This window comes from Somniosus microcephalus, chromosome 23 (assembly GCF_052327205.1).
Source record: "Somniosus microcephalus isolate GS21.2 chromosome 23, FLI_Smic_1.0, whole genome shotgun sequence".
In the NCBI taxonomy this organism is placed as follows: Eukaryota; Metazoa; Chordata; class Chondrichthyes; order Squaliformes; family Somniosidae; genus Somniosus; species Somniosus microcephalus.
Genome location: NC_141009.1, coordinates 9,127,504 through 9,152,010, shown reverse-complemented (window position 1 = coordinate 9,152,010; position 24,507 = coordinate 9,127,504). Strand labels below are relative to the sequence as shown.

General features: G+C 44.2%; 1 protein-coding gene across 1 annotated transcript in view; it reads left to right on the top strand.

The window, feature by feature from the left end:
• Positions 1 to 24,507, top strand: part of LOC147101631 (uncharacterized) — a 688,387-nt gene that overhangs the window by 288,551 nt on the left and 375,329 nt on the right. Inside the window, 2 exon segments of the mRNA XM_085965351.1 lie at positions 3,241 to 3,285; positions 18,404 to 18,457. Coding sequence (XP_085821477.1) covers positions 3,241 to 3,285; positions 18,404 to 18,457 — 99 coding nt within the window.

Here is a 24,507-nt window from a genome sequence, read left to right as displayed (position 1 = left end):
GCTATAGAAATAAACTTCTCGAACATCTGTCCACCTAAATCAGCTAGTCCAGTTGTGCAACCTTAAAATAGAGCACATGCGTGACTTGATATTGATTTTGTAACAATAACTGTAGTTTGTTAATGTTTACAATACCATATTTTTACTGATATGGCCCTGAATAGTCATCTATAAAGAAAGGGGGAATACTATAAAATAAATTGAACCAATAAGTATAGCAATAGTGCCTTTTGTTTTAGCTGTATTACCCTCATTCTACTTATGCAATACATTTTTCAGCACAGTCACATTTATGGGGAAGTATAAACTAAACAAAGTGATTGCTCAGCTTGCAATTCAATGTAAAAATTACCCTTCTTTGTCTCTTATTTTGTCCAGGCTTTAAAGTAGACAATTCACATTAATATATTAATCCCTTATAGGGTTAAAATGTAAATAAAAAGTCAGCACATTTTTGATATAAGGTAACTAATTTGATTAATGTCTTCTGGAACACAAACTGATTTGAGGCCCTTAATAAAAAATAAGGTGGGGGGGGGTGGAAACATTCACTTCAGGTCACCATGACTCAAACTAAATGTGATCTTGTATGTTCACAGCTCATATAAGTGAAGCTTTTATGCACACAATATGCAACATGGATTCTTTCTCAGTGTACCTTACACAGTAATAAAAGTCATTAAGACTTAATATACTGATCTGCTTATACCACATTGTAATAATCATTACTATGTAAGGCCGGAATTTTTATTCCAGGACGGTTTTGGCAGGTGAGTAGCGGTGTGAGTTACAAGCTCGCCCGCTGCGCTACAAAAGAGGCCCAGTGTATTAACTCCCTGGCCTCATTTAAATCCCGGCCCAGGCAGGAAGTGGCGGAAAATCGCGAGGCCTAGAGGCCACCCGCCGACAGCAGGTAAGGTGGTGGGATCGCCTGCCGGCGCAGTCCCACAGGGGTCTCACGATCGGGCAGGGGAGGCCTGAGCTTTCCTTGTAGGCCCGGTGGAGCACTCCAGGAAAGTTTATTAAAAAAAAAGAAATTAAGCCTTACCTGGTTTGAGCCTGTTCTGGCCCTGGATAATCGCCACTGCTGACTTCACCCACTGCGACCCACTTGCTCAGGCCGCCGAGTTAAAATTGCAGTCGGGTCTCAAATATGCCATTGGGAGCCGACGTGCATCAGTGGAAAAGGAGCCCATCGGCTTTGGCAAGGTGTCCTTGCTACCTGATCAGTTGACCAGAAGTGCGCCACCCGCCATGTTGAGTAAGGACAGACAAGAGGCGTCCTTTGCCTATGCCTGAAACAGGCATTAGGCCCTTTGTATATGCAAATAAGGGGCCTACCGCCTGCTTGAGGACCTCCACGGCAAGATTTGTTTGCCCTGAGGCAGCCAGCACCTATAGAATGGCTGCAACAAAAAAGGTAAGTTACATACTTCTGAATGTGGAGCCAGAAGGAGCAGGAGTGTTCCTCCCGACCCCACATATAACCACCCTCCCAATTGCCACCACCACACCCGGCCGCTAAGCCCCTCCCCCCCAATCTCCCTCTCCTGGGTACCTGACCTCCAATTTCCCATCCCCAAGATCCGCGACTCCAGGCTCCCTGAACCCATGGTCCACTGTCGTCTGTTGCTAAACTTCCCCCTCCACCCCAGGCTAATGATTGCCCCCCTCGAGGGCAGCAATCCCTCCCCGAGACCTTCACGTACCTGTGGGGGCACTATCAGCAGTCCAATATTCACCCACTCCTCTTTGTTGGGCTCCTCCCACAGCACCATCTTCATTCTAATGCAGTCCAATATCCAAGGCTCCTCAGGCCTCTCCAGTTGGGCGCAGGGTATGTACGCTGCGCAGGGGGCCGAATTTCTAGGCCCCTGCCTTGTTTTAGCACTTACCTGCTGATCTTGTCTTTTGATGTATAGAATCCTGATTGTACTATTGTTCAATTGGGAGAGCAAATACAATCTGGGGCAGATTTCTCCCTGCCTATCATTAGACTGTTCCATTATTACTCAGCACGAGATGGAGTTTAAGAGGATCAAGATAGCCAATAACAGATCCTTCCCTCTTTCAAGGTGTATTGCTTTCTTACCAAGTAAGGTTTTATCCAGCAGCTGAGCTGAGAATTGGTCACGCTTGCCAACTCAGGCAAGCAAGTTCATGTACCCATTAAGAGTGAAACTTAGAACCTGCTGGTTGGAAGACAAGCACTCCACCTCTAACACGACTAGAAAGTGAAAACAGGCTCTGACTTACTTCAAAAGGCTGCTTATAGTTATAGAAACATACACATCAGTGAAATCATCTCGGTGGAGTTTGCAAATAAGTGTACTAGGGGTTTCAACTAGACAGGCGCACTTTGGGTTGTTTCCAAGTTCTTGTCCCAAATTCCTTGTGGAAACATAATTTGTCTTTATTGTTCTCAAGGAGTTGAGTGAAGCCATTGTACATCTGGGGACTGTTATATTGTACATTCTAGGAGTTGCTGCAAAGATAAACTAAATCATTCTTTTGGTTGATTGGAAGGCTCTGCAATATGATACTAATATTTTACTGATGTTATTACTAGCACTGTATAATAATATTTTATCCAGTCCCCATGGTTTACAACAATATATTTTTTCAGTGAAGCATAAGTTTGTTACTTAACTCATCATTTATAAATTACCATTGTGCTGTCACTGACCTTAACTGACACCACTCTGCATACCTTCATTAAAGAAGCAAGAACTGTAATGTAAATGGGTTAATAATTGTGTCTCGGTGCTTTCTAACTGTCCATTGCACATCTATGTAATTCTATATACAGTAAACTTCTCAGATCAGGAAAGGTAATTAATTGAACTGTTTATATTGGCTTCAGTGCTATATTTAACATAGATTATTATGACAAAATTGTTACAGTAAATTTGATTAATTTGCACATATTTTGCAATGCATTTGATTTAAGACATTTTAAAAAATGATTTACAGATTTTGGTTAGGACAAGAATGGATATTATAATATATGTTAACAATTGCTGCGCTGATTGTTGAAGAAGCTGATTAAAGAGTGAATATATAGCGCACTCTGCCTGTGATGCCATGCACTGGCATTGTGTCGTTCCATGGACAAATGTGTCTGTTTCTAAACATATGTAACCAAGCAAAAATAACCTTTTACATTTTGAAGTTGAACCTTCAGCTGAATAAAATGTTCCATTTTGCAATGGTCTAATGATTTATTTTTCCTTTCTGCAGGGCATACCAGGAGAGCCAGGGAAGAGGGGCAAGATGGGTAGGCCGGTAAAGGTTTTCTCCATTTTTTTCTCAGCTGTTCTATCTGAAGTACAAGACAGTGAAAGACAGCCATGCAAATTTTAAACAAACTTACAAAAGACATTGAGAGATGAAAGAGGAAAAGGGAAAATGCAATGAGAAATGTACAGCTGCTGATCATTTATAATTTATAGAAGCTCCACGACTGTCTTGTAGCTTTTAAATTGATAGCTTTTTATTTACTAATGGGGACATTGTATTGAAATCAAAATAGCTGCATTAGTTCTTTCCACACTTTACAAGTTGCCTATTATTAATGATCCACTTTGTAATTCTTAGACAAGCTCCTGAGCCCGAAAAATGATGTAATTACAGTACCAAGTTAATTACAATATATGCACGTGCTGACATTGAGTGCAAGGCTGAATGACTCACTATTTTAACATTTGCAAACCAGTGGCTCATATCCTTTCTAAACAAAACTACAGGGGCTGGAGATAGGCTGATATAAAACATTCATATTTATAATACTTTACAGAGCAGCCTTTGTGAGGATAAGAGTCCCAATAAGAAACTGAGACATTTTTATGAGTTCGAACAGTAAAGCTGTGCAAAGCCACACTTGCATTTGCAAATAAATGTTTTTCTTGGATGGGGATTCTGGTGGAATGGGAATTCAACATTTGGAATGCAATGAATGGATCAGGATTTTTGCATAATAGGAATGAAATGTTAATACATCTGTGCTCAGAGCTATAGAGAGAGGGAAGGGGAATTAAACATTGGAAGACTTTATGCTTCGTTCAAGTGTCCGTTTGTATAGATTCAAATGTTGTATAAAAATACAATCTTTAATGATGCAAATGGTCACTGAATATCTCCAGTTTGTGAACTTTATGGGGTAGCATCCTTGTCCTCACAGATAGAAATGCAATCTGCTCCAGTGTGTTTCTAATCCAGTATGAGCTGCTACTAATTCAGGACAGTGATTTTATGGTCATAGATTAAATATTGTTATGAGATTATCAATAATTGCACCAAGTGCAAAAATGTAAGACGCACTATGTACAAAAACAAACATTGTGCTCCAAAGACGTCACGTTAAATGTGTAGCTTAGACGCAAGGGGTGAAGTCACCTCGGGCAGCAGCGCAATATGGGAAATAGTGAATTGGCAGCAACATTCCCCCGCAGATCGCTCACCAGCTGTACCGCTGGAAAAGACGCCGTGCAGCAAATGTAAAGGGACCGCGTACCAAAAATAAAAATTAGAGGGAACATTGATTGGCAGGCGTTTCCATTGGAAAAGAAAATCGGGCAGGGTGTAAAATGGGCTGCCCATTCTCTGGCGCTAAACAACTTTTTTAACTAATTGATGATTTCTGCAGCAGCAGGGCAGACCTGTGGCTTCTGTTGACTGCTGGTCAGTTGATTAATGCTGGATTCATGTGACTACGGGGTGCCTGTGAGCCTGAGAATTTAGGCGCAATGTGATTGAACACTAAATGCGTTCGCCGTCGTTACCCCTCTGAGCTGACTGCGGGACTTAGCGGATGCGCATCTAACCGTGGAAATCCAGAAGTTGTGGTCAGTCATTCACTGCTCCGACACAGGCTGTGCTGTAGACCTCCCAATAGCCGGCAACCAGTGTAATCAATGAAATCAGTGGAACTGATGAAAACTTGGGCTTTTTCATGTTAATATCGCTGTTAAATACCCCATTAAATGTTAAGCCTTTTTGGAATAGGCGTAACTGGGGTCTTAACAGCGTATTGACTGCTAAACAAATGTTCTGGCCCTGAAAAACTAATTTTTATATTGGTGGAGTATCAAATTTCTCCATTATAAAAAAAATTACAATTTTTAAAAGCTTTAAAAAAAAATATTTGTGCATGGTTCTACCTTATCCCCTTGTGAAAATCCCAATCTTTATTTCGCTCTCTGTAACATTTTTAAAAAGTACGGATAAAAGCTGCTTTTCATTTCCTGGTTTGCTGTCTGTGAGAATTTTTCAATGTGATTAGCCGCTTAGACAGCTTGTTGACGTCACTGCAGCTCTTTGCTGGGGATTCCCATTAAACAACGCTATAATCAATTGCATTTCAAGAAAGGCAAACTTCTCGCTGCAAAGATCGCGATGAATTTATACAAAAAAGATGGGTTAAGCACCTGCTCCGCCAACTGTATAATGTTAAGCAGACAAACCATGTCAATCTATGTTTGAGTGTTCCCAAATCAGACATAGACATGGACATTGGTATTGGTTTGCTTTAACAGATGTATACCCTCATCTACAAAGCTCTGGGGTATCTGCCTTTTCTTTTTTGACTTATCCCTTTGATGAGCCTCCCAAGTTTTTCAGTTACTTCCAGACAGACCCCATGGAGGATCTTCTCGTGGGACAGGTCATTCCCTCTCCCTACTTGGCAGCAATTTGTGAACTTCCCTCCTGGGTGGATTCTACTCAGAGGTTACAGACAAGTCCTTTCCTGTTAATCCCTCTCTCTTGTGCCTTGTCACTGACAGAAATGGTTATGGTCGCTGCATTAGCTGGAAGAAGACAACAACTTAACAAAAGAAAACAATCCATAAACTATTACATATAAGCACGTGTCACTGAAATTGGAGAAAGACAGCTGCAGATGCCATTTTCGAAGAGGTTTACATTTGAAGGTGATGTGCAGCTGTGCACCATTGTATGAAGGACTTTCTGCATCTACATTGGAAACTTTCAAGACTTTTATGATGTGGTTTTTAAATTACAATTTGTAGACTGCTTTTCAAACTACTTTTACTGTGCTCCAGCCTTACATGGAAGGAGAAATTTTAATTTAAACTTACCAGATATTGTGGACTCTGGGGTTTTGACCTCTGGTGTCATTTTTGAAGATCTTGCAGTCTTGTCCTCTAGCCAAGTTGGAGTTTTCTTTGGTGGCAGTGTGCCTTGACAATCTTTGACATTTGTTTGAGTTCAAAACTAATCTTTTTTTCTGTCAGTCTTCAGGTTATTCATTTGTTTTCAACAGAGCTGTGGTGTTTGAAGTTTTGCAAATTTATTCGCTTTCTTTGTCGGGCTCCGGATGTTTGTTGTGTTCCCAGCATTCCAAATAATGCAGTTTGAAATCTGCAAAACTACTTCCAAAGATAAAGCAAAGAACCATGCCCAACTTTCTCTGCTTCTGCATTCCCATTGTGTGCCTTTACCACTATGGGATATGGTCACAGTAATTTGCATTCATTGGCATATATTAATATATGTAAAGTGACTCTGAGATAATCAATTTGAATTGATATCCTGCATGTCTATGCCCTTGATGTACTAATACTGGCTGATGACAACCACCATTTTCATCATGGTGGACTGTAGTACGTACCTCTCTGAGAGGGAGCTACCCATACTTCCAAAACTGAACCATGATACTATACAACTGACCAATCGCGTCCTCTGATAATGACCTACCCATGCTTGTGATGCCTCGTGAAACAGATTTTTAATATTGGGATCTATCATTAGAAAAGTAGATCATTAGCAATGCTGACATGTTGCATTAGTGTGTGCAATATTAGCATCTGACTACTTACCTCATTCATAGAAACATAGAAGATAGGAGCAGGAGTAGGCCATTCGGCCCCTCGAGCCTGCTCCGCCATTTAATGCGATCATGGCTGATCATCCAAATTCAGTACCCTGTCCCTGCTTTCTCCCCATATCCCTTGATCCCTTTAGCCTTAAGAAATATATCCAACTCCTTCTTGAATATATTTAATGAATTGGCCTCTACTGCCTTCTGTGGTAGAGAATTCCACAGGTTCACCACTCTCTGGGTGAAGAAATTCCTCCTCATCTCTGTCCTAAATGGCTTACCCCTTAGCCTTAGACTGTGACCCCTGGTTCTGGACTCCCCAACCATCGGGAACATCCTTCCTGCATCTAGTCTGTCTAGTCCTGTTAGAATTTTATAAGTTTCAATGAGATCCCCTCTCATTCTTCATACGGCATTATTTTGTCTGCTATTTTAACAGGCATTAACTCATTTAAAATAAACTGATTAACTTCACAGTGTTAGCTTCACTGCTGATCTTGTCATGAAGGTGGTGTGATACACTATCGACATGTACCTTTCCTCTCTCCACATATGAACTTGAACCATGTGGTGTTCAAGAATGCAAAGTCCAACACATCAAACCACACCTGCAACCCACAACTGGCTTGTCCAATTTACCATTGACATTAGATGCCCAGTACCGTTACTATTGTACTTTTCTTGTTGTCATGACTTGGTGATTGAATGCAATCTTATCTTATCCTTGATGATTTTCATCCAGATGCCGTGTTCTTTTGTTCATAGGGTTTGCATATTTAACCAGTGCACCACCTTCTCCAAGCCCTACCTCCTGGTGTGTGGCTTTGTTGAACTGAGCCCTATATACCTATATACAGGAAACTCTTTTTTATCCAGCACCGATGGGACCGGTGTGGTGCCGGTTTATCAAAAAGTCCGGATTACAGAGAGGTATAGTAAAAGGTACGAGAGCCCCGTACACAGCCACAGATCCAGGCATCCCTGTTGCATGGCAACAGGTGCAGGAACCCCGGCCACAGACCAAGCGTCCCTGTTGCACAGCAACAGGTGCAGGAACCCCGGTTACACGACCACAGATCCAGGAACGGCCACTAATATAAAGTAAAACTTACCTGAACCTACTCCTGAATTTTGCCGGTTAACAGAGATTTCCGGTTATTTAGGTGCCGGTAAATCGAGAGTTTCCTGTACTATAGAGCTGCCGGCCATGGCCTTCTCCACAACCACATCTACTTCATGTACCATAATCTGGCTTTCTTGCTTTTTTGAGTCACTGATGCAATTTCTGATCAGCTCTGCCAATAATGTTGTCACACGGTGACTTGTAGGAGAAAATGCTCCACTGCCACCTTGCTGAACTGCTATTTTTGCCCTCCATTTTTGTCCACTTCTTTGCCAGGGTACAATTTCTCAGGTGCCTGCAGCTCTCCAGCAGTTTGTTGAAGTGACTATTCTTGATGATCTTTCGTCTGCCGAGCCGAGGAGTGTCAAGATGGTCCAACACCTGCCCCACTAACTAAGCACAACTACAAATTTCTGGTCTGTATGCTTAGTGCTGCCTTGATACTTAGGCCACCAGTGAAACTATTATTAGCTGCTTAACTGTTATTGTAACTGTACAGTGAATGAGTGCCTTTTCATTCTGCTGACATAAAGTTAAGAAGCAGTGGATTACAATATTCAGTGTTAATGGATAGGTGATAAATGTATCCACTTACCACAGCAAAACTGTAAAGTGCCTTCACTCCAGAAATAATCCTTTAGTGACTAAAAGCATTCCAAGTTAAATAAATTGGCATTGAAAAAATAAATCTGATTTCTTTAAAGCTCGGGTAATTATATAGCCCAGATATTGTCTGATCCTAGTGTTCTATCTGTGCAAAAAAGCCATTCTTTGTATGTAATCGTGAACAGTGAGTATTACCCAGCTATTTGCCCGTTGGGGGACATCACAGCTGAGTCCAATTCTGTTCGAGTCCAATGTCCACTTTTCTGTAGGGTGCACTGCACAGTGGTCAAGAGTAGGATAACCTTTACTGTGTCTTTCCCTATCCTGAGGCCAATCATAGCATCTTCATTATGACCCAATCTAAGACCAGGGATCAAATCTGGTACCTTCCCGAGCGGTGTGGCTCAGTACCACACTAAGTGGCCATCAGGAGAACCATCGGGTTGAAATTTATAGATGGCAGCTAATTGACCTTATCACATCTTCAGTGAAAGTGTTTGCTGCTCTAACCTTCGAGTTTACTGTTAGACAGAAGGTAAAGCAAGATTGGGTTGGATGAGAGTTTTTTTGCGTGTAATTAAAGGAGATACTAGCAGGAACAAAACTTTCTTTTTCCTCCGTATGTCCCAGCAGTGGGACATTAGGCAGGCAGTTTCACCTCAAGTAGAATATTGGCAAAAGTCCTTTTGTTTTATCTGCACAACGAGCTTTCTCAAACAGACCTTGAATTTGTTCTAAAATCTGGTCCTTAGCCAGGGAGAATGGATGAAAATAGCACAGAGGTGGAAGCATGCCAGGATTTCCTGGACACTCTTCCTGGCAGCCGAGCATTACTCTTTACTCCAATAGGCATGTGCCACAGTGAAATAAATACGGAAAGGAAAGAGGCAGAGGAAGAATAGTGAAAAGGACTGAAATGGAAGAGAATAATAAAATTGAATATATGAATAGGATGAAAGAAATAATAATATAGGGATCAAAAATCAGGAGTGCCTAGAGAATATTTAATTTTGAGACAAAAACGTTGATTGTTAGCAGACAGGAATTGTGTGAATTGGAATAATTGTGAGCTCTCCATTATTCTGATGTTTTAGATTTTTGAGCAATAATTTTCCTTTGCACTTTGTAACATAGGAAGGTTTGATTCAGACAGGAGTCAGATTAATGCACTCCTTCTCCAAGCATAACAGCCCCATGTAATTGAGACAGAAAATCTACAAGTACTAACATTGATTACACAGCAATTCAGACAAGACCTGAAGGAGAAAGATAGGCCAATGGGGGTGATTCTATAATCCTGCACTCCCAGTGAGGTGCCACACTACAGGGTGTGCAAGTTGGAGAATTAAGGCTAATCTCTGGCTCATGCTCCCTTTGAGTGCTGCTTCGCACTCAGAACTCAGGATCACGGAATTGCCCCAACGTTTCTTGCCTAATTTTCTCGATGCTGATTGCCCTGCTGGGTATTTCCAGCATTTTTTAAAATTCATTCCTGGGATGTGGGCGTCGCTGGCAAGGCCAGCATTTATTGCCCATCCCTAATTGCCTTCGAGAAGGTGGTGGTGAGCCGCCTTCTTGAACTGCTGCAGTCCATGAGACGAAGGCGCTCCCACAGCGCTGTTTGGGAGGGAGTTCCAGGATTTTGACCCAGCGACGATGAAGGAATGGCGATATATTTCCAAGTCAGGATGGTGCTCCCATGCGCCTGTTGCCCTTGTCCTTCTAGGTAGTAGAGGTTGCGGGTTTGGGAGATGCTGTCGAAGAAGCCTTGGCAAGTTGCTACAGTGCATCTTGTAGATGGTGCACACTGCAGCCACGGTACGCCGGTGGTGGAGGGACTGAATATTTAAGGTGGTGGATGGGGTGCCAATCAAGTGGGCTGCTTTGTCCTGGATAGTGTTAAGCTTCCTGAGTGTTGTTGGAGTCATCCAGGCATCCCATTTAGCCCAATGTATTCAATTTCCATCATTTTCACTGCGGCAGGCAATTTCTTGGAGATGTATTTTTTTGGATTCCTAATGGTGATTCCGAATAAATAAAAGCACAAAAAAAATTATATTTAATAACAACAACTGGAATTTCTTGCCTTACTTGTTCCTGTGAGTAAAAGCGCAGCCTGGCCAGACCATACACAGACCAAAGATAGAGAGAAACTGGGACTGTTGGAAATCTAAAATAAAAAGTGAAACTACTGAAATACACAGTAAGTTTGTCAGCATCCAAATAGAGAAAAGACAGGTCAATGTTTCACACTGGAGTTCTCATAGGATAGTACAGCACAGAAAGAGGCCATTCGGCCCATCGAGTCTGCACTGCCTCTTTCGAAGAGCAATCCAGCCAGTCCCGCTCTTTCCCCATATCCCTGCAATTTTTTCTCCTTCAAGTGTTTATCCAATTCCCCTTTGAAAGCTACTATTGAATCTGTATCCACCGCCCTATCAGGCAGCGCATTCTAAATCCTCACTGCGTAAACAAGTTTTTCCTCATGGTGCCTCTGGTTCTTCATCAAAACTTTCTCGAAGTGGAGGTTGGGCGGTGTTTTGGAAGTGAAAAAGTGACACCATGCAGGACAGTGCGTCATTTGCAATAAATGAACTACTAAAATTATTCTATTGCTGGGAAAAAATACTTTGGGGTCTATTTTCATCCCCTCTACTGGGTGGCAGTGGCTGGTCCATAACATAAGTGATCACTTGTTGCTGCTCACCCATGACCTGGGAATGACTCTGTGGTGCTGCCTCAGTCTTTCTATCCATATTCTCTGGGGGTTATGTAACTATATTGGTTCTTAGCAGAGGTGCTGATAGGTTATTGCAGGATGCTGATCGGTAATGGTTTGCTTGAAGATAGTGGAGTTAATTTTAACTTGTCAAAATCAGCATTAATGGGTCAGTAAAGGGAATGGTGTCATAGTGGTTATGTTACTGGACTAGTAATCCAGAGAGCTGGACCAATGATTCGGGAGACATGAGTTCAAATCCGACTACAGCAGCTGGGGAATTTAAATTAATTCTGGAATAAAAAGCTCATATCAGTAATTGTAATCATGAAACTACCAGATTGTCATAAAAACCCATCTGGTTCACCTAATGTCCTTTAGGGAAAAAATCGTCTGTCCTTATCCGTTCTGGCCTATATGTGACTCCAGACCCACAGCAATGTGGTTGACTCTTAACTGCCCTCTGAAATGGCCTATAGCAAGTCACTCGGTTGTATTCAAGAAGGCGGCTCACCACCACCTTCTCAAGGGCAGTTAGGGATGGGCAATAAATGCTGGCCTTGCTGGTGACGTCCACATCCTGTGAATGAATTTTTAAAAAAGTAACGGCATGAGGTCAGTGGACTTACCGTCCTGTTAATGCTGCCACTTTCACAAGGGACGAAGTACCTGCCGGTTTCAGGCGGTAGGACCATTTTAATATGTAAATAGGCGTCCTATAACACACACGTAGGAGCCCAAGTCCCATTTCAGGATAGAACTGGTTGGCGAATGCAACATGCACGCAGTTTGGTGCTCGCCAGTTCCATTTAAATGAGGTCCAGTCCTCACAATAGCTCTGCCCCCTTCGTCCCGGAACAAGCGCTCCACCATTCAGCTGCTCGTGTTACAATCGGCCCCGGTCAGTGTGGCAGGAGTCCATTCTTCCATTCCTAACCAAGCAGAAGAGAACAAAATGTAAAAATTGTGTCTCAAATAAGCACAGCCAAGCGCTGCATCAATAGATTGATGCTCTCTATGATGTTACTGAAGTTGAATATGCGCCTTCGTGACCTTCCAAAATTCCCTAGATTCTAGAACGGGCCCAGCGGATTGGAAGGTAGCAAATGTAACGCCACCATTCAAGAAAGGAGGGAGAGAAAACCGGGCACTACAAGCCAGTTAGCCTGACATCAGTTGTCGGGAAAATGCTGGAATCCATTATTAAGGTAGTGGTATCAGGACACTTAGAAAATCATAATATGATTAGGCAGAGTCAACGTGGTTTTATGAAAGGTAAATCGCGTTTGACAAATTTATTAGAGATGTTGAGGATGTAACCAGCAGGGTAGATAAAGGGGAACCAATGAATGTAGTATATTTGGATTTCCAAAAGGCATTCGATGAGGTGCCACATAAAAGGTTGTTATTGCAAGATAAAGCTCATGGGGTTGGGGTAATATATTAGCATTGATAGAGGATTGGTTAACTGGTTTTCCTGTGAGGAGAGATTAAGTAGATTGGGCCTATACTCTCTGGAGTTTAGAAGAATGAGAGGTGATCTCATTGAAACATATAAGATTCTATGGGGGATTGACAGGGTAGATGCTGAGAGATTGTTTCTCCTGGCTGTAGAGTCTAGAACTAGGGGACATAGTCTCAGGATAGTCCAAAGATGTGCGGGTTAGGTTGATTGGCCATGATAAAAAATTGGCCCTTAGTGTTAGGGGGGATTAAATACGCGGGGTTACGGGGATAGGGTTTGGGTGGGATGGCTGTCGGTGTAGGGACCGGGTGCTAGGGTTTGGATGATCAGCCATGATCTCGTTGAATGGCGGAGCAGGCTCGAAGGGCCGAATGGCCTACTCCTGCTTCTATGTTTCTATGTTTCTATGATAGGGGGTCGGCCATTTTTGACTGAGATTAGGAGGAATTTCTTCACTCAGAGGGTTGTGAATCTTTGGAATTCTCTTCCCCAAAGTGCTGTGGATGCTGAGTCTTTGAGTATATTCAAGGCTGAGATAGATAGATTTTTGGACTCCAGGGGAATCAAGCGATAGGGGATTGGGCAGGAAAGTGGAGTTGAAGTCGAAGATCAGCCAAGATCTTATTGAATGGCAGAGCAGGCTCGAGGGGCTGTATGGCCTATCCCTGCTTCTAATTCTTATGTTCTTCTGTTTTACGTAAGATAAGCAATATGGTGCTAACCATAAGTTTATGAGATGCCTCCAGCTTCACCATTCCCTGGACTCTCAATGCTTTTCCAGTCTATGATTTTCCAGGTGGTCTCCTCAAAATGTGATAGGGACTTGAGATGTTTGAGATCCCCACATGCGTGAGTCTATGATTAAATGCTGTCTTGTTCTCAAAGCAGATGAAGAGATACAAATGTTGTAAGTACATAGAGCATTGGCAATGCCATACAGCTGCACAGCATCACAGCTATACTGCATGCTAGAACTTTTAAGATGCATATTTCTTCTGAGAAGTCCTTGCAAGAATTGTTGTTCACACAACTTTCCATAAGCAGTTGGCAATTGTAAATAGACCATACATCCCAAGCATCACCATTCATGCAAAAGTTATGCTAGGACTGAATCAGGGCATCTATTACAACCTAGTATCTTACAATATGCATGGTTGAAATAGTTACTAGAGATTTTTAAAAACGTCAAGTCCGCTTGTGCCAAGTGTTCGTCATTAATAATAGTGTTGTTGACTTATTTTAGCAGGAATGCTCTTGCTAGCGTCACGAAAATACTGTGTGTTGGCTGGAGCTCGCACTCTCTTGCTTCGCCTCCCCTCCCCCCCCAGTAATATCGATTGGGCCTCAGGCCAATGTCTTCAGGCGCGCATTTGGATCGCACTGCTCATTTCGCACCGAACACTGGCGCAAGTTGCGTTTCTGTCCATTGATGTCTGAAATTGTGTTCCTTTCTCAATTCTTATGGTCCGTCACGAAAAATTCACCCCCTTTCAAAGCTATCCATTGCTCACAAATGGGCACAAAATCTCACCCAGTACTGTACAATTTTTACGCTGACAGCAGATGCCATTGTGCTGTGGTTCAGAGGATAGTTGGAAAAATGTGGAAATACATTTTAATAACTACAAGTACAGCCTCAAAGTGCCGTGAATATATGACATGGGTGCAACTGTCAAGTTCTTTCCTTGTGTTAATACTGGAATTCACTTCCTGGCCTTGCCTCTAAGCTTCACACACTGGCAAAAGCTTATGGCCTAGAAATTCAGTGCCCTTAGCACCGATTTTGCGGCGCTAGAGGGCCTAGCGCTGCAATTGGCGCCGGTTCCTAAATTGCCTGGGGCCCTTCCGCGGTGGTAGACCGGTAGCGCTGCGCCGGCACCGATGACGTCATCGGTGTGCGCAGCGTCCCGGTTGCTGTGGTAACCCGGCCCCAAGCCGAAATTCAGTTGCGCCCGCCTCGCCCGTGGCAGGCGCAACTAAGACTCTAGCAACAGAGTCTTCCCCCAGTGTGCGCCGGTGCATAAAGGTGGAGCGGCGGCCGGCCGCGTTCCCGGCGGCCGCCTGCCCGCACCTCCCTTCCCGGACTCCTGCATTCCCCCCCCGCGGCCCTGATCAGTGTCTCATGCGAGCCCGGCACTTCCCCGAGGTGCCGGACTCAGATGTCGGGTCAATCCGCCGGACAGTTGTCGGCTGCAGGCAGCTCCTCCTTAACAGGAGGAGGAGGCCTGCAGTTCCCCCGCCTGCCGCACCGCATCGGGTGCCGCAGCAGGGGATTAGCGCCGGGAAACCCAAGTTCACGCCCGTTTTGAGACGCTAACGGAGGGTTTTAGCGCCCGCCGCCGTCTGGGCCCGGCGCACCCGAATTTTCGTCGGGCGCTGCCGCATTACCGCTGGCGCAAACTTTCTGGCGCTACAGCCCTGGCAAGACCAGAACCCAATTTCTAGGCCTATATGTCTTTCAGTTAGTTCAATCTAGGCTTTGATCAGACATGTGTACAACTCTGATCCTCAACTGATTAACATATGTAAAGGTTTAATCACATGTTTGAAAAATTTATGCTCACATTAGTCAAGTAAATCATACTGGAACATTGAAGGTAGTTTTCCACATTGGAAGTAATTTTCCAAGTCTGGTTTGGCAGCTCGGCAACTTGTCTGCTGCCAGCACATATTGGATAATTTTGTGTGTGCAACATGGATTTTAAAGGATGGAAAACTGGGCATTGCACATGCCATTTTCCCATATATGTTGGCAGCAGGCAAGATAAGCCCATTGCAGTGTATACTCGGGGGGGTGGGGGGGGAGGTCTTTGGGGGACGGAGTGACACAAAGGAATTTCAGGTTGCATAATATTTCCCACTGCGACCTAGAATTCTGTTACTTAGATGACCTAAGACGGCCTCAGGCTTCACAAACAATATAGGGTACATCCACCACCTTAAACATTCACTCCATCCACCACCAGCGTACCGTGGCTGCAGAGTGTAACTTCTACAAGATGCACTGCAGCAACTCGCCAAGGCTTCTTCGGCAGCACCTCCCAAACCCGCGACCTCTTCCACCTAGAAGGACAAGGGCAGCAGGCGCATGGGAACACCGCCACCTCCAAGCCACACACCATCCGGACTTGGAAATATATCACCGATCCTTCATCGTCGCTGGGTCAATATCCTGGAACTCGCTCCCTAACAGCACTGTGGGAGCACCTTCACCACAAGGACTGCGGCGGTTCAAGAAGGCGGCTCACCACCACCTTCTTGAGGGCAACTAGGGATGGGCAATAAATGCTGGCCTTGCCAGCGACGCCCACATCCCATAAACGGATTTTTTTTTAATTCAGTGATCCTGCACTCCTAGTGACTCTGACTCTGGACTCTTGTGCATCTCCCCTTTCGTCACATCTTTGGCGGTCGTGCCTTCAACTGCCTTGGCCCCAAACTCTGGAATTCCTGACCTAAACCTCTCCACCTCCCTCTTCTCCTTTAAGACCCTTCTTGATACCTGCCTGTTCAACCAAGCTTTTGGTCACCTCTCCTAATATCTATTTAGTGTCAGTTGTGGCTCAGTTGGTAGCACACTCGCCTCTCAGTCAGAACGTTGTGGGTTTAAGTCCCACTTCAGGGACTTGCACACATAAAGCTAGGCTGACACTCCAGTGTAGTGCTGAGGGGGTGCTGCACTGTCAGAGGTGCTGCCTTTCAGATGAGACGTTAAACCGAGGTCCCATCTGTTCTCTCAGGTGAACGTAAAAGATCCCATGGCACTATTTCAAAGAAGAGTAGGGGAGTTATCCCAGTGTCCTGGCCAATATTTCTCCCACAACTAACAGAAACAGATTATCTAGTCACTTTCACATTGCTGTTTGTGGGAACTTGCTGTGCGCAAATTGGCTGCCGCATTACAACAGTGACTACACTTCAAAAAAAAAAGTGCTTCATTGGCTGTAGAGCGCTTTGAGACGTCCGCTGGTTGCGAAAGGCGCTATGTAAATGCAAGCCAGTGGAAATGAAAATTGAGAGAGATGTATAATGGGTGGCTGTATTGATAGCAGCCATTTTAAACTATCACCCAAAGTCAAAATTATCCCCAATGAATCTAATAAAATATAATGGCCCGGATTTTCCGGGGCCTACGACCGCATATGCAACCGTAAGTGCCCCACAATTCTGCATGCGCGAAAACCCAGAACTTGCGATCTGTAAAGTTTCAGCGTGACGGCTCCACCGCATCCTGGGGAAATGGACATTCGCTGGCGGAGAGTTGGGCTATTTGCCCAACTACAGACCAGCGAATGTCCGTGAAACTCTTATGCCTGATAAAAGCGGGCATAGGGCCTTCTTTTACCAATGTAAGAGTTTAAATAAATATTAAACTATTTAAAAAAAATTATTTATACATAAAAAAACTTTAAAATTAGTTACAGGTTATTTTTCACCCCTTTACAATGTTTAAATTTATTTTTCAAAAGTTTTAAATTTTGTTTTAAATGGTTAATTTAATTGTATTTTAATTAATTTTGAACATGTAATGATTTACTTTTATTTAACTGGTGTGTAATTGTGTGCTTTAGGGGATTCCTATTCCTGCTTATGGGGATTCCAAATGGAATCTCCGTAAGCATGATGGAGATCCCCTTTTTGGTTGGTTGGCCTGGCCCACGTGATCCCAGGATGCTTGCGAACCGCCTGCGCCCCTGGGATACGTGGGCCTTTGCGCATGTCTACGCAGAGAGGCCCAGGACCGCATGTGTTCGAACCTCCGGGACCATCAGGTAGGTTTGAACTCTCAAATTCAGGCCCAGTGAGTCTTTAATAAGGTGCATGTATTTTATTGAACCAAGATTTTTGTCAAAAACAAAAGCATACACAGCTTTACAACCTGTCTCATAAAAATCACCTCAGCTTTTCAAAGTATAAGAGTTGTCAGATCCATCTACATAACTGTGTGTAGTTCTGGTCACCTAATTACTGAAAGGATATTATTTCCTTTGATAGGGTACATGGACATCAACTATAGTTTTTTTTACCGGGAGACTGGTATCTGTGAGCATTTATCCTACTAGAAGCACTATTCTGCCACAGGAGAGGAGCTGGATTTAGTAGTAACTAGGGAGTCAACACAGGGAGCCAACTCCTGACGACTGGTCTCCCAATAATGACCAAAAATGAGTGCTAGAATAAACATTTCAAAAGATGACTATGATTATGAGGAAAGGTTAAAAAGATTGGGTTTATTTTCTTTGGCAAAGGGGACTTTGATGCAACCTAATTTAAGCTTTTCAAGACTGCGAAGAGAATTGTCTAAATTGTTTCAGGCAGAAAGTGTGCAAATTTGACACCAGCTTCAGTAGGTCGTATTTAGTATCATTGTCTAGTGAAATGTAGGGGTGACAAACCGTACCTTTGCACTGGGCCCACAAGGAAAATGCCGCCCCTGCGCCTTGGTAGCACTGGATTGCTGAATCTACTCTTATAACCTGACATAAAAGCTGTTGCTGGAAAGTAACCTAACTATGAGAATGATGTAGGCAGCTGAACTGAAATGTTTAGAAAATCACCATCAATATTTCAGTTTAACATGGCGTTTCTTTATTCTTGTGAAACTGTTCTGGTTTTTTTGTGCTGATAAAATGTTTCTCCTCTCTGCAGGGATTTCCAGGAAATTTTGGGGAGAGGGGATCACCAGGCTCAGATGGAAGTCCAGTAAGTTCACATATGTTGGTAGAAACAGTTTGCTTTATTTTTCTTCCCTGATTTTTCCTCTTTACTATCTGCCAAGAATTGTTTTCCACCACGTAGCCTCATCACGTAGGAAGCTAGATGGTTTGGGCCATCTCTTTGCTTCTTATGTAATCATCAGAGACATGCCAATTTTTCCCTTCCTACGAGATGGATAATGGCGTTGGTCTCCTTACGTATGTTTTCTTATGTAAATAGTTGCTAGTAGCTAAACCGACCTGATGATGTAATCATCCAGTCTGAGAAAATATAATCGTAGAACATCACTTTTTTTTAGTTCCACACACACTTTAGGTTGTTTCCTTACTGTGGAGAATGTCAATAGAATATTATAGTTATTAAGAACAGCCTAAATTGTTCCAGGCTGTTGCAGACTTTGCTTACCACATCAAACGAGTTAACAGGAGGACAGTGAGCTATTCAGACTCATTTATGTTCTCGTATTAGTATGTAGTATCAGAATCACACTCAAAGCGCAAGGAAACACAGGCTATGGCTTAGCTTTACACATGTAAGCATTCTGTTTGAAGAACTGGTTCAAATAATATTAATGCTTTTTGACTTTTTTTTTAAAGAGTAGCACTGGGTCCTTCCATTTGACTAGTGCTGGGTCAAATGCATTCTTAAATTTATTGGAGTTCTTTGAGGAAGTAACATGTGCTGTGGATAAAGGGGAACCAGTGGATGTACTGTACTTAGATTTCCAGAAAGCATTTGACAAGGTGCCACATCAAAGGTTATTGTGGAAAATTAAAGCTCATGGTGTAGGGGGTAACATATTGGCATGGATAGAAGATTGACTAGCTAACAGGAAACAGAGAGTAGGCATAAATGGGTCATTTTCTGATTGGCAAGATGTAACGAGTGGTGTGCCACAAGGATCAGTGCTGGGGCCTCAACTTTTTACAATTTATATAAATGACTTGGATGAAGGGACCGAAGGTATGGTTGCTAAATTTGCTGATGACACAAAGATAGGTTGGAAAGTAAATTGTGAAGAGGACATAAGGAGGCTACAAAGGGATATAGATAGGTTAAGTGAGTGGGCAAAGATCTGGCAATGGAGTATAATGTGGGAAAATGTGAAGTTGTCCATTTTGGCAGGAAGAATAAAAAAGAAGCATATTAATGGCCCAGAAATTCGGGTCGGGGGCTTCCCGCGGGTGCAAGCCCCCGATCTGCACTTACCTTGCGCGCCGGCAGTTGAGCTGTAGGGCCCTGTGGAATTCTGATCCGGGGCCTGGTCCAGCTGCCGGCGCGCAGTGCTTGCGTATCCCAGGGGCGCAGTTAGTTCGATGCGTCCCCTGGGATCACGTGGGCCATGGGCAGCCAATCGGAGCAGGGAATGCTCCATTCATAAGTCTGACAGGAAGTGCTGTCAAACTTATAAATACTACAGCCCCAAAATAGCACTAAATCTTCAAATAATTTTTTTAAATCACATTTTTTAAATGAACTGTAAGTTACATGAAATAACTATTTTAAACAATAATTTAAATTTTTGAAAAAAATAATTTTATATTCTAACGGGGCTAAAAATAAACTTACCTTGCTTTAAAGTATTTAAAAATAATAAACCTGTGGAAAAAATGTTTTAATTTTAATTAATTCACCACTTACCTTGTAAAAAGCAGGCCTTACGCCTGCTTTTTATATTTCTAAATTCTGCAGACTTACCCTCACGGAAAAACCTGTTTAAAAAAAAAACCCGAAGTTCCATGCGCACGCGCAGCCTCCCCCGCGCACGCGTTCGACCTCTGAACCCCTTCGTTCAAAGGAACAGAAGTGCCGGTTTCCCGCGCATGCGCAGTGCATGCAGGAAACCGGCACTTCCATCGGGCCTATGGGTGAGTACCCCGTGCGTACTCACCCGTGGAGACCCGAATTTCTGGGCCATTATCTAAATGGTGAGAGATTGCAGAGCTCTGAGATGCAGAGGGACTTGGGCGTCCTAGTGCATGAATTGCAAAAGGTTACTATACAGGTACAGCAAGTAATTAGGAAAGCTAATATAATGTTATTGTTTATTGCGAGGGAAATTGAATACAAAAGTAGGGAGGTTATGATTCAGTTATACAGGGCATTGGTGAGACCACATCTGGAGTACTGTGTACAGTATTGGTCTCCTTATTTAAGGAAGGATGTAAATGCGTTGGAAGCAGTTCAGAGAAGGTTTACTAGACTAATACCTGGAATGGGCGGACTGTCTTATGAGGAAAGGCTGGACAGGCTAGGCTTGTATCCGCTGGAGTTTAGAAGAGTAAGAGGTGACTTGATTGAAACATATAAGATCGTGAGGGGTCTGGGCAGGGTGGATGTGGAGAGGATGTTTCCTCTTGTGGGAGAATCTAGAACGAGGGGTCACTGTTTAAAAATAGGGGGTCACCCATTTAAGACAGAGATGAGGAGAAATTTTTTCTCAGAGGGTCGTGCGTCCTCAGAGGGCAGTGGAAGCAGAGTCTTTGAATATGTTTAAGGCAGAGGTAGATAGATTCTTGGTAAGCAAGGGGGTGAAAAGTTATCGGGGGTAGGCGGGAATGTGGAGTAATCAGATCAGCCATGATCTTATTGAATGGCGGAGCAGGCTCGACGGGCCGAGTGGCCTACTCCTGCTCCTAATTCGTATGTTCGTATGTCAATGTAATTTTGTATGTTTGTCAATCAAATATTTGTTTTAATAATATTTTTTTAACATGCTTGTGATATCATGGGTACAGCATTGCCCCAGGCTATGCTGGGAAGCTAGTGTAACTGCTGTGCAAACATAGGAGACGAATGGACCAGCCTTCGGCACAGACACGATGGGCAGAGTGGCCTCCTTCTGTGCTGTAAATTTCTACGATTCAGTGTGCTAGAGCCACTGGTTGTTTCCCACCCCACAAAGAAAAGCTGCCTGTCCTGCAAGGCCTTGTGCAAATAACATCCGATGATCTTCTTGTAAAATAAGAATTTTAGAGCAATATCTAAGGAGGCGTGGGTACCTGACACCCTATGTTGCACTGGGAAAGCTGGAAATCAGGCACTGGCTATGTAAAGTTATATTTGCAGTCGGGATTTATGAAAGACCCTGACTTTTATAGTGTTGTGAATATCTGCATATAAATACAAGAATTCACCACCCGTGAACATTGAATGAAATATAATACTTCTTATTGGTAATGTCCAGCCACCAACAGAGTGTAATTTATTTCAGTGAGATCTTATTTAATGCTGAACTACTGTTCCTTCAATATTATTGGCATTGGCCCATATTTTCCTGTTTGATAGTTTTGTAATACGAGTAGAAAGTGCCCTGAGGATTCTCACTCCAAAAGTGGATTTATTAACATTGTCAAAATTGCGCCAACAAGGCTGATTTTCACTTGTTAAGACCCTGATAATGTCTTTTTCCCCCATATCAGATCTGTAGTTAGTTCAGCTTAATGAATGAAGTATCACCACAGCAGTGACGGAAGTGAACTGTCATAAAACATGGTGTAGTGTTGGGTATATCGCAGTGCGGTACTTCTGCTCTTATTTCTTATGTTCTTATATTTTTGAACTCTAGGGGAATCGAGGGATATGGAGATTGGGCGGGAAAGTGGAGTTGAGGTCGATGATCAGCCATGATCTTATTGAATGGCGGAGCAGGCTCGAGGGGCCGTATGGCCTACTCCTGCTCTTATTTCTTATGTTCTTAGAAGAAGGTGGAGGGTGGTCCTGGAGCACAGGGAACAGAAGCAGGTGCTATCCCAGACACACTGTCACCCACAGCCGATTCAGCTGACTGGGCATAGCAGATAACAAGTGCATGGGGGGGCTCATGACCTCCCACTTCAGTGCTCCTGGTACATACCAGAGGGCATATCAGGAAATTTTACATCCCCAGCCCATGATTTTTCACTATTTAAAAAAAAAACCATGGGCTGGGAGCGCAGAATCTCCCGATATGCACTCATCACCCGATATAAATCATCAGGGTTTGCCACCCGGCCCATGAAGACCAGTAGGGAGAGTTAGCCATCTGAAAGTCACTACTGCCCTCAACTTTAATGGCACAGCACCTTCCAGACATGCATCATGGGACATTGCGTGAGTCAAGTCACTTTGCCTTTTGGAAACAAAATCTTTATTTTCTGTACAGTTAAAGAATCATAGACTATTTATAGTAAAAATGGTGCATTTGCATCATAAATCTTTCCATGCTTGTGGCTGTGCATGTGCCCTGCTACTAAGTGGTTCCTTAGTTGAATTGTTAAATGGTAGGTGACTGAGTGTCTGTATCTAGGCTGGTGCATACTTCAAGTGGGCTGGTGACAGCTGATGCTCTACTCCGTAGTGCAATTCAGCTTTAGTTGGAGAATGGTTGCATTCTCTTTCCTCTTTGGAGAGAGTACAGTGCATTATCTTATATATTGTTATATATATATATAAGTGATGAGGATGTCTGTCTGTCTGTCTCTGTGTATGTCTGTGGTAAACTCAAATGTTATAGAGCGTACATACACATATGTTATATCAAAAGAAAGCTTATGATTAGGGGAGTGTCATAGGCATATTTACTTTTTGGTCAGACAAGAATTGCTCCGACAGTATACAAAAAACGGTCAAAAAACGGTCAAAATCCGCTCATTAGCGTTGAGTGACGTGATGGTTGACCAATCCTACAGGGGAAGCGTGGTGCGTCACGGGGGACATTTCATGGTGTGTGTGGGCGGGGCCTAACCCTGTCGCGAGTGCGGGAGCGGGAAAACAGATACACAGACATCGACAGAGACAACCACGCGGCCCGAGAGGACAGCTAGCTTACACACACAGAGACACATACACCGGCGCGTCCCCCCCTCTCTCTCCTTCCCCCCCTCCCTCTCTCCTATTTATCTACACAGAGAGAACCGCGCGGCCCGAGAGACAGCGAGCAGGCAAGCGGCGGCGGCGGGCCGGGGCGTCAGCTGAGCTGGGGTGACTCGAGCCGGGCCTGAGGCGCTGCGCCGCGCACGGGGGCTCCGGGTCACCAAGGCCGGGCTCTGAGTCCAGCCCCTTCCCCAGGGTGTCTTCCTCTCTTCTCTATCTCCTTCCCTCACTCTCTCCTTCCCCCTCTCTCTCTCTCGCTCTCTCCTATTCCCTCTCTCTCCTTCCCTCTCTCTCTCTCTCTCTCTCTCTCCTTCCCCCTCTCTCTCTCTCTCCTTCCCCCTCTCTCTCTTACCATGAGTGCGGGACCGGGAAACCAGATACATTGAGCGGGAGCTCAGCTGAGGTGAGTCGGGCCGGGCCTGAGGCGCTAGGCCGCGCACGGGGGCTCCGGGTCACCGCGGCCGGGCTCTTGAGTCCAACCCCTTCCCTGGGGCGTCTTCCTCTCTTCTCTATCTCCTTCCCTAACTCTCTCCTTCCCTCTCTCTCTCTCTGTCTCTCTCTCCTTCCCTCTCTCTCTCCTTCCCCCTCTCTCTCTCTCTCTCCTTCCCCCTCTCTCTCTCTCTCCTTCCCCCTCTCCCTGTCTCTCCTTCCCCCTCTCTCTCTCTCTCTCTCTCTCCTTCCCCCCCTCTCTCTCTCTCTCTCCTTCCCCCTCTCTCTCTCTATCTCTCTTCCCCCCTCTCATCTCTCCTTCCCCCCTCTCTCTCTCCTTCCCCCTCTCTCTCTCTCTCCTTCCCCCTCTCTCTCTCTCCTTCCCCCTCTCCCTCTCTCTCCTTCCCCCTCTCTCTCTCTCTCTCTCCTTCCCCCCCTCTCTCTCTATCTCTCCTTCCCCCCTCTCTATCTCTCCTTCCCCCCTCTCTCTCTCTCTCTCTCTCCTTCCCCCTCTCTCTCTCTCTCCTTCCCCCTCTCTCTCTTTCTCTCCTTCCCCCTTTCTCTCTCTCTCCTTCCCCCTCTCTCTCTCTCTCCTTCCCCCTCTCTCTCTCTCTCTCCTTCCCCCCTCTCTCTCTCTCTCTCTCTCCTTCCCCCTCTCTCTCTCTCTCTCTCTCCTTCCCCCTCTCTCTCTCCTTCCCCCCTCTCTCTCTCTCCTGCCCCCTCTCTCTCCTTCCCCCTCTCTCTCTCTCCTT